Genomic DNA, 11,243 nt, shown 5'->3' with positions numbered 1-11,243 from the left:
AAATAATTACTTAGAGTAATCAGACAGCTTATAAACTATAAGAAACAGAACATGATAACACCTAATATTATACTGGTTTGTACGTGGGTGTGGTACTGTGGTCCATAGATGTCTATATTATACTAGATATTGTACTGAGTGATTTTCATATCACAAAATGTAAAACACACTGATAAGACACCTGCCATTTTTTTAGCTGGAAAAATATAATTTGTAATACATTATGTATTTATGTACCATACAATTATGTGCAATTTGTGCATGGGTTAATTGGTTATTTGTATACAAACAGCAATACCGTAAACATAATTTTAATGAACTACTGTTAATTAAATATAAAATAATTTACAATAGTCCATCATCTTTTGTTATGGTGTATGAAAAGGAGTTGAGAAAAAAAAGAGAAAATAGGTACTAAATAATTTGAATTATGATAGAGAAATTACGTGGAATTGTTTTATACCAAAAGTAAAATTTCCCTAAATTGTTTTAATTTAATATGATATATTGTTAATTTTTTAGATGATTTCATGCTAATATTAGCCCAGTATTTTAATTCTGCTCCCTGGTTATAATAGTGTCATGGGCAAAGTAGAGATTGCTGTAAAATTTTGTAGTAAAATTACTAAATGTTGAATTGTAATATTTAGTTGATTTCTTATGATGAGCAGATAGTTTTTATAATAATAGAATGTTAATAAATTTGATTTATGTATAAATATTACCTAATTATTATAACTTTTAAATCATTAATGTTCCACATTTGTCAAATCTTTTAATGTAGGCTATTATTATCCTTTGTAGCTGCATAAAGGCAAATAAATTTAATTCTACTTACACAAATTTTCATTTAGTTGCATCGACTTGAGTTCTCAATTGAGAAAGAAGTCAGGACATTCCTTTAGTTTCATTAAAATTCTTAAGTACTTAAAAATATGGTTCTTTAAGAATGCTGAAAAATGTCACAGATCTATTTAAACAACTACTTGAAACTACTGGTAAATATGGATAAATTCTGTGAACATTTATATGTTAATTCCTCAAATAAATACGTTTCTATTAAACTTCCATTTTTTTAAAATAAATAATATGTAAATTACTATAGTTTGCCAATGGACAATGAATGGTGAAGAACTATATGCCTACACATCACACTTTTAAAATCGTCTTCACTTCCAAACATATTTTATAGTGTATTTTGTATATTGTATATGTATATTATTTACCTAAATATTCAGCATGTTTATTAAATCGCCTTGAGTATTAATCGTAAATAAATGTAGTTAAGATAGGTTAAATGGTTTTGTAAGTTTAATATTTTGAAAATACATATGACGTTCATTTTATAATATGTGGTTGAATGCGATTGGCATATGGATATGAATCCAATATTAATAATAAGGTGGCTTATCTGTATATTATAAAATCCATGGTTTTGCTAATCATTTGATTAAATTATTTTAATTTATAATAATTTGTTTAATGTATAAACTAATAACTTGATGTTAAATATTTGTGGAGCAGTCCATCCATAAATGTGATCATTGATCGTGAAGTTACTTCTATATATGCACATAAATATTATGTTTATGTAATAAGTACCAAAGAACAAAAAAAGTAACCATTCTATGATTATAATATATATTCCTCACTCATTATCTAAAATATAAAGTTTTTAAATTGCTTATAATAGCTCCAAGTAATAAAATTATTAAGACCATTAATTTTCCCTTTTGAACCACACCATTATCAAACAGAAAATAAAATATTTTAAATGTTAAACATTTGTTTTTGCATATTCAATTTAAATGTACAATGTTTAATGTTTTAATGTGCTATAATATATTATATTGATAATGGTCACTAATCATTAAACATTAATTTGGTTTCGATGTATTATTGCTTTTTACACGGTAGATCTCATGTATTCTACTTGTGTAGGTATAATCTAAACGTATAAGATGTGACGCGCTAAATACCATCGAAGTAGGTACCCACGGTTGGTTTGAAAACTTACTAATAATTTGTAATTAATAACTAAAGCACTGATTTTTATGCACTAAAAAGTATCGAAATATGCCATACCTATAATAAGCAGTACAATATGTGCAATGTACAAATCATGAAAATACATATGCAAAAAATATGCAAGATTTTTTTTATTTATTCAAAATTTACAAATTAAACAACTTATAATAATTAATTACTTAAACACTAGAAATTTAAGGAATTTTCTGAACAACTTAATGTATTTTTAAAATTGTATTTATCATTCAAATAAATAATCATATTCGTTTCGAGTTTTTCTTCAGTGAAGAATAAAGATGCGACGTTTGTCGGTGAATTCGGTCAATATATTTTTAAAGACCGAGTACGAACGTTCGACATCAACCGAAGTTGTTTTGGCATATTTGAAGCAACTTAGTAATACCGGGTCTTAATTAATATTTTCGAGCTGAATGTTTTCGACTAATAGTACTGCATTCATTTTTCTTAAAATGTCCAGACCTTTATTTTCATTGGAAAGCTCGTTTAATTGTAAGTGTGCAACCTTTCGATATTGAAATAGAATACATTTTGTTTTTGATTCATCAATTATTGAAAAGCTTTCATGTAATGTCATATTTTGAACTTCAAGTTTTTGTGTTATGCCAACAAAATTATTTTTAGTATTTCTACTTGACAAAATATAATTTTACACAATATAATTTTTAATTTCGATTTAATATGCAAGACATTTCAAATTTTGTAAAAATATACAAAAATATACAATAACCATTAAATCTGCAGAAAAAAAATTTACTCCAGTATCTTCATGCTATTATGATTCGTAAATAGATTATTGACAAAAATCTAAAAATGTGAAAAAGAAAAAATTATGCAATTGCATAGAAATTTGTGCCCTAGTAAAAACCAATACATAATCCAATACGAGTAACACATTTATGAAACCAGAGACAATTGTTTATTTTAATAATTGTATTTAAAATTTAAACTTATGTTGAAAGGTGCCCTACTATTAAAGGATCAATGTGTCAATTAATAGTCATTTTATGTAGGTACTTATTTTGCATACAAGCCTCTAGGAAGGGTACCCTTTCTTATAAAAAAAATATTTTGCACCAGACCCAGCAAATTCTCGAGCCGGTCCTGTATTGTGTAGAAGCATTGCCAAATCTGTAGACATGAGAGAAGGTAGAATGTGACACGTCATCGACAAAATATGATTTATATAATAGTATATTATTTATACATCAAATATTAATTATTACCTGCTGGGTGCTGCCCGCATTACAATGTAATATTCGACACAATTGCAAACAATAAACAAAAAAAAAAATAGTTTTTTCTTCCATTACTATAATACTCTTTAAAACAATTTAATAAAATCATTATAAAACCATTATGTCAACAAAATAATAATGAGGCATCAACAAAAATGATTTATCAGGGATTCTTCGCCAACCTTCGTGTAAAAAACAGGAGGATAGCAGCAGAGGGTACGTTGCTGCGTTAATTGCTTGTCTGGTGTTTTATTGTAAGTCTAAAAGTGTAAAACAAAAACTGAGTCGAGTGCATAGTCATTATCCATCATTCAGTGCATTTAAGTAAATGGATAGATCAATAGTTTTAATTAAAACAATTAATTAATTTTACGTAATATGCATATGGGTTACTAATATTACTGTTACCGAAAAATGTTTTCCCTGCTCGGGGCCGTTATTATAATTATGTTATGCTGACGTTATTTTTATACAAGTCGATGTATTATCGTGAACGAAAGTTAATTTTTTCCAGAAAAATATCATGTTGTAACTAATTACCTAGCATAATAATAATAACTTTATGTTTCGCCAAAAATAACAATTATCAACGATCAAACAAGTAAATAGTAGGAACTCATACTAAATTGTATGACTGCATTTTAATAAAAATTACAAGTAATAATACAAGTAATGGTATTACTAATAAAAATTATACAAATACAATACAAGGGCTTATATTAAACAGTTTTAAAGAGAAAAAAATTTAAGAAGGATAATATAAATGAATTGTTATAATAGGTAGGTATAATGTTGAGTTATTAGTTTATAACTAAAAGAAAATAAATAAATTTAAATTAAAAATAAATTTTTAACAAATTACATATATTACAAAATAGAAACAATATAAAAAATAATTGAAATTATTTCTCATAATAGTTATACATTTAAAAAGGTACCATAAATACCCTACCATCTAAATTACAGTAAAATTAAGCGTTACCATAGATAAAGTTCATGAAATTTTTCCAGGGGTGCCCTATTGTAACATGACAAAAATCACAAAATGTACAGCATTCATTTTTTTTCTTGGTGAAATACCAAAAGGGTTACTTACAATAAAATGCTTGAGATTTGATTTTGATTTTTGGCTTTTAAATTTTTTTTACAACAATGAGTGTTTTTTTTTTCTAGTAGAGTGCTTTAATTTTCAACTTCTGTATACTTTTTTCTGTTTGTCTACACTATTTTGTTACAACAGCTTTTTTTTTATAAAAAAATAAAGTGGACCCCCCAATAACAAAATCGATTTCGACATTTCGTCAAATAATAAGTACTGGTTTTGTATAGAAATCTCGTTTTTTCCTTATATTTTTTTTTAACGATGGTAAAAGGAAGACTGCCAGTCATCGATTTTACATTAAATACAACTACAATAAGTACATTATGTTAAGAACTAGATCTATTGATTTTACAATTAATTACCATACTACGTAGTTAAGAGGATGTTAGCTCACTGTTATCCCTCTGCTCTGGTTCACGTGCAACATAGACAAAATGTATTTACTCCAAATTCCGGTGCATTACAATTTACAGCTTTCAAAATTAATGACGGGTCTAATGGTACTTCGTTTTGTCGTCTGCAGGGTACGTTTTTTCCCTTTAAAAAAGGTATAGATACAGGTTATAGCTTATAAATATAGACATTTTATTCTTGTTGTACGTACAATTATATATCTACAGACGCCCGCGCAGTACCTACCTACATATATTATAACATACGTTATATCAATATACTGAACACAATTTTTTTTTAGCGACCATTTATAAACCGTAATGTAATAATGCTACTTTTTCATCGATACTAAGTATGCAAGGTGTAAATTCGGTTTTTAGACGGTTGCAACGTTCATTTATTGACGGTTCTACAAAAGTGCAAGTTCGGTGTTGAGACGGTTGTAAGGTCTATTTATTGACGGTTAACAAAAGTTAAAATTCGATGACCAGACCTTGACCATTTGGGAGAAGTAGGATATGCACTACCATTATAGGTAAATTAAATGTATGAAAAATTCATTAATAAAAATTGCTTAATATTGAGTCTGGCGGGGGAAGGGGGTGAGCTCAATAAATACTTGTGCTTAATTAAAAATTGCACCCCTGAATTTAAAATGTTTTTTTGATCATAACCATCTTCTTTGCTCAAAATTGTTTTCCTATTTCAATTTTTTCCCATTGAATCTAAATTTAAAAATAATATTTTTGTAACAGTAAATAACTCATGGAATATAATTACTCAAAAAGTACTGTACAGGACAACAGTTACAGAGTTATCCCCTTTTTTTATTATTTGAAAAAGGATAGTTTTTAAAACAAATACAAGTATCACTAAATAAAAATCATGTTTTTTTATTTCTGTATACCTAACATGTGTAAATTAAAAATATAAAATTTTATTCTATAGCATTACAGTGATTCCATCTGTAACGGTGGTATTTTGTTTTGGTTTTGGCGGCAGTGTTTAAAATATTGGAAATTATGTCTTTAAACATTTTGAGATCTTGTGACGAATTGATCCAACCAGAGAGTGATTCTAAAATGCATAAATACAAAATTAAATAGCCAAATAGGTAAGTTATTGTTATTCAAAACTGAAATAGGTAAAGATAATATAGGAGTAAAATGTTTAGAGTGTTCAATATTTATTGTAAAAAAAAATATTAACAATACATAAACAATAACTATATTGAAAACACATGATGATTCCATTAGTAGATTATAGGTAAAAATAGCTTGCAGACAATGCACTTATGGCCTAGAGGTAACTGTATTAAATATAAATGATAGATAGATTACTGAAAGAATGCAAGAATAAAGTGTTCATTGAATAACTAAAGTATCATGATACAAAATAGTAGTAAATATTATAATACATCAAGAAATTAAACTTATTAACAATTATATATTATGAGTATAACTGTTGCACACATACAAGGTATGGTCTAAATATATTCGAAATTAATTCGAAAAGATACTATAGGTACCCACATCAGAGTGCTACAGTATGATAGAGATTAAAATATGCACATTGCACCATTGTCGTTTAATTATTCGACTTCGACGATAATAATAAGTTAACTAGTTAACTTAAATAATTAACTAGTAATTAGTTAAGTTATTAACCTAGTTATGTGACTAACTCGTATGAGTTTAACAGTTGACATTTTTACAAAATATTTATGTATAATTAGCAGCTACTAGATATTAAATGTATAATATAATATTAAAATCGTTGTATTTTTTATATGTTATTAGAACTTGCTAACAATCATCTAAAAATGTCGAACAACTTGAAAGATGATATTTGTCCCATCATGATCAGTTGGACTTAAATACAAAAGGTAAACATGTAGATATAGTTCCAGATCAAGTCCAAACCATAAATCTGCCGAAAATATCTACAGTGTGAAGCCTGGCACAAACTACGAAGAAGTCAGACCAAAGCAGTGAGAAGGAAAGTGAAGCCAATAAGCCACCACCCACAATTTGTTTAGACTTGACGGAGACTGAGTACAAGGAGACTGAGAATATACAAAATTGATACGAGTACAATCAATATAAATATAAGTATACTTATAATAGTATACCTACTTAATATAAGTAAACGTATAAATTAAACGTATTACGTAATTTACGATTGTATACTCTTTAATTTTAATGTAGTAGGGGAGGGGCAAAAGTATACTTTGGCCCCCTTGGATTATATCCGAGGGGTCAATTGCCCCTCTGCCTTCCTTCTACGACGCCACTTTTGTGAAGCCTGGCACAAACTACGAAGAAGTCAGACCAAAGCAGTGAGAAGGAAAGTGAAGTCGATAAGCTACCACCCACAATTTGTATAGACTTGACAGAGACTGAGTACGAAGAAATGGAGTACGAAGAGACTGAGAATATACAAAATTGATCCGAGTACAATCAATATTTCTACGTTCTACCTTTAATTTATTTGTAACAGTAAAATAACATAATACAACAAACATTTTTTTGTTTGTAAAAGTGTGCCATTATTGATAATAAATAAAATAAAATAATTATTATAATATTGTATTTGTATCTTATAATTTTAGATTTGTATGTTGCAGGGATCGAAACCGTTTCATATTTTAATGGTTTCGGTTTCGGTTTTTGAGAACGGTTTTCTATATTTTCTGGTTTTGGTTTCAAAAAGGTTTTTAAAAAAATTTATCGGTTTCAAGAATTTGAAAATGTTTGGTTTTGGTTTTTGAAACGGTGTTTTAAATTTTTATTAAATTTCCCTACATCTAAAAACTGTTGACCCAATTTTTACTATCTATCTATTAACTATTAAGGGCTGAGCCTAAAGCCCTAAAAATTAAAATATATCCGATTTGTACACTTTGTGTAGAATGAATGTACGCACAATATGCCAAGTTATGTTCAGCAGAACCAATTTCGTGTTCTCAATAACGTAGGTAGTAGGTACCTACCTGCTTTTGCATACAACATATTATAGAGATCATTATTCAATTACATTACATTAATATTTAATTGTAATTTACAATAATATACAGAATAATAAATCTCATGATATGTCATGTTAAATCTTATCTCATGTTATGCTTATGATATTTGAACAAAATATTAAATTTAAATTTAAATGGATAGTTGCTAAAAAAGGTTATTGGAGTATTGACAATTCTGTTATTNTGAGGCTGTGTTGAAATAGTTAGAATACAATAGGAAATGGGAATACATTTACATAATATAGGTACCATTATATTCTGAAGTATCTTCTTTATTTGTGACATTATTTCTTTTGTCTAATTTTCATAAAAAAATGTGCAACTAAATAATGCAAAATTGAAACTTAAAATAATCAAATGTTAACTATAGCTTGCTTATAATGGTTTCATGCAATGTATGAATTTAGAAGTTGAAATTCATTCTCTTTCATCCATTTTGGACATTTACAAACACAATATTTTATTTAATACTTTTTGTATCATAAGTCATAACTCATAAGCTATTACTTACAATTTAATTATTTATTTATTCATATGACAATACTTGTTTTTATAAAAAATAAACCACAATATATATATATATATACAGCTAAATTATTAAGAAAAGCTAATACATTTAACTGTGGATTTCAGTGTTTATTTAAACATAAATACTAATTTATAAATTATAATTATTGGTAGGCACGTAATTACGTTTTACTACATAGGTAATAAGTATATAAACAAAAAAACTGTCTGTTAAATGTATAAATAAAATAATAATTTGTAAATACTTAACAAGTATTAAATAATATAATATGTAGGTTAGGTTAGGTCGTATCTGCTCGTATCAACATTATTTTCTCCAGTAGTTCTAAACCCAATCTGGATCTTAAATCTCCAAACACAAACTTGAGAGACGAAAATGAGCATTCTACTGATACCTAAATCAAAATAATCAAAATAATTGGATTTCTTGGATTCTCTAATAGTTTAATCTTTAGTTTATACTTTAGACATAAATATTTTAAAATTATAATCTAAAAATATGAATTTTAAATAAATAATTATGACATTTATAATTTATTGTTGGTAAAGATAAATGATAAATTACAATACCTGTGTTGTAGGAACAGCCATAACCACATGAGAAAGAGCATACAGTTCAGGGCATTCAAACTTTTTACTTTCCCAGTAAGACAAAATACTTTCTGTATGTGGTAGTATAGGTTGGTTGTCATATAAATTCAGAAGTGACAAGGTTGAAATAGAAATAGTATCTGTGTTAGATAAAGAAGATTGAGATGATGAAGGTACACCTTGTGATAGTGATTGCAAGTATAATTGAAAATTATTAGGATCATTTTCCTCCAATCCTGTTTCTATATTTTCATTAGTAGTTTCAATAGTTTCTGTTATAGATTCATCAGTATTTTGGTCTTGGACTGTATCATTATTATTTTTTATGTTTTTCATTAAATTATAGGTACTCACTAAATGAAGTACAGTGTTGGTTTTTGATGTAACAGACATTGAATGTTGATAGCGTGGATCAAGATAAATTGCTAAAATATATATATATTTTTAATTATCTATTAGTTATTACTCATTAGAATTTAAGATACACGGTATAAAATTGAATACTGAACTAGTTAGGTATTAGTTATTACTATTGATTACACATAGTTCTATGCATAATCAAAGTTATTACTTAACAGTTATTAGTTAATAATGTTATATAACATGATTTAATAACAATTTACATTATCTCATAAGTCATAGGTACCTGATTCAGATACAGGATTCATAAAAATGTGTTTTTGTCGTTTAGCCATATTTTTTATTAATGTTTTTGAGAGTGGAATATTTATCTTTGATAAAGAAATTTAAGTCTTTAACCAAATACCATGTACATCACCAGGAGTTAACGAGTTTGATTGCATTTGGACTGTGGCAATTTTAGTTGGCTCTAAAGCTGTAACCTGGTAAATTCGTAACAATTTCATAAATTTTAGACTCATACTGACAGCATATACAACAACTTACTATCCTTCCAACCAAATTCCAATCATTAGAAGATAAGATTATTTGTTCATTAGTCACACAAAATTGTTTGAGTTCTATAAGTCTGTACAACATATTGAATGTACTATTCCACCAAGTTTCAATGTCCAAAATTGCCTGCTTTAATCCTTCCCTTTTCAACCAGGCTGCGTATGTTTGTGTTCTTAAAATTTTCACCGCCTTAACAAAACAATTAAAAATATTTTAAATTTTTAAAACTAACCATTGTAAATATATTGTATTAGATAAGTATATAATATATAACCATAATCATAAACTAAACCAAAATATAAAATTATTAGTTTTTTGGCAATAAGGTTAAGTAATATTATTCTATTTACTACAAAAAAGTACAATAATTTATAAAGCACAACAAAATCTACATAAATCATTTGACTTTATAATTTATTTACTTTACGAGCTTTAGACAAAATGCCTTGAATAGAATGGTCTTTCATAGAATCATAAATGGCAAGCTGAAATGTGTGAACTGCATATCTCATACATGTGGTTAATGGTCCCATCTCAATATCTGATGTACCTATCATATCTTGAATATTTTGTGACAAAACATCATCATCTGTAATTAATAAAGATAGTACATTAAAATATATTAATAGTTAATACAGTAAATGTTCAATTTCAAAATAACTACTGTCTTCCATGTTGAAATATTTTCTTCATCAGTATCATCAACTGGTTCATCATTATTTTCAGAATTTTCATTGAATAAGTCAACCACTTTCACCATGTTTCTTGCATTATCACAAGTTATGGAGTATATTTGCGCAGGACTTATTTTGTATCTTTCCATTACAAGTAATACCTTATAAAGTAGAATTTAAAATAGAATATGAACCATTGTTAAATCGATCAGAAATATTAAAAATGTATAACAATCATAAGCTCACACAGATATTGTCAGCAATGTAGTCAATAGTAATACATAATATTATACATGTATTCTATACTGAAGTTATTTTTCAATAACTAAATTATTTAAAAAATATTAGTAGTGTACTAGTGTTATACTGTTATAAAATGTATACTATTATATTGTATTAAATATTAATATACAAAATAATAGGAAGGTTTACTGAGTCATAAAATAATAATAACCTAACCTACGCACCTATCACCTATAAATTATAATGGTACTTATAAAATTTAAAATATGCAAGAAATAAGAAATTTAAATTAAGTATCATACATGTATGCCTAAGTAGTACCTACCACTTGTGATTATAAGTTTGAAGTTATGAATTACAATATTACAATTGTAATTTGAAGACAATGCAAATTATTTATTTTTAAGATTTATTTATTTATTTAATGATTTTAATATTTAATGTAAAGGTAACTTACTTGCTGTTTTAAATAATGTCCAGTATGT

At 26.7% G+C, this 11,243-nt stretch overlaps 2 protein-coding genes across 2 annotated transcripts; both read right to left on the bottom strand.

Annotated features, from left to right (window-relative positions):
• Positions 1 to 8,554: 8,554 nt before the first annotated feature.
• Positions 8,555 to 9,758, bottom strand: LOC111042166. Its single transcript, XM_022326687.1, has 3 exons — positions 9,573 to 9,758; positions 8,906 to 9,351; positions 8,555 to 8,730 (listed from the first exon to the last, which is right to left on the bottom strand). Exons 1-3 carry the CDS (start codon positions 9,619 to 9,621, stop codon positions 8,617 to 8,619), a joined length of 609 nt encoding a protein of 202 aa, XP_022182379.1. The 5' UTR covers positions 9,622 to 9,758; the 3' UTR covers positions 8,555 to 8,616.
• Positions 9,673 to 10,670, bottom strand: LOC111042165. The gene is made up of 4 exons (XM_022326686.1): positions 10,506 to 10,670; positions 10,264 to 10,430; positions 9,833 to 10,030; positions 9,673 to 9,768 (listed from the first exon to the last, which is right to left on the bottom strand). Exons 1-4 carry the CDS (start codon positions 10,513 to 10,515, stop codon positions 9,673 to 9,675), a joined length of 471 nt encoding a protein of 156 aa, XP_022182378.1. The 5' UTR covers positions 10,516 to 10,670.
• Positions 10,671 to 11,243: the final 573 nt, after the last annotated feature.

This window comes from Myzus persicae, unplaced genomic scaffold (assembly GCF_001856785.1).
Source record: "Myzus persicae strain clone G006 unplaced genomic scaffold, MPER_G0061.0, whole genome shotgun sequence".
NCBI classification, from domain to species: Eukaryota; Metazoa; Arthropoda; class Insecta; order Hemiptera; family Aphididae; genus Myzus; species Myzus persicae.
Note: the sequence above shows the minus strand (reverse complement) of the source record. Positions and strands in the feature narration are given on the sequence as shown.

Bases quoted from the DNA above. Each gene is read 5' to 3' on its own strand.
- LOC111042165 (XM_022326686.1), bottom strand. The intron at 10,031-10,263 runs GTAAATAAATTA...TGTTTTGTTAAG, and splicing joins TTTTGTCTAAAGCTCGTAAA to GCGGTGAAAATTTTAAGAAC. The intron at 9,769-9,832 runs GTAAGTTGTTGT...CGAATTTACCAG, and splicing joins GGAATTTGGTTGGAAGGATA to GTTACAGCTTTAGAGCCAAC.
- LOC111042166 (XM_022326687.1), bottom strand. From the start codon at position 9,621: ATGGCTAAACGACAAAAACACATTTTTATGAATCCTGTATCTGAATCA. The intron at 9,352-9,572 runs GTACCTATGACT...TATATATTTTAG, and splicing joins GAATCCTGTATCTGAATCAG to CAATTTATCTTGATCCACGC. The intron at 8,731-8,905 runs GTATTGTAATTT...ATTTTGATTTAG, and splicing joins TGGCTGTTCCTACAACACAG to GTATCAGTAGAATGCTCATT.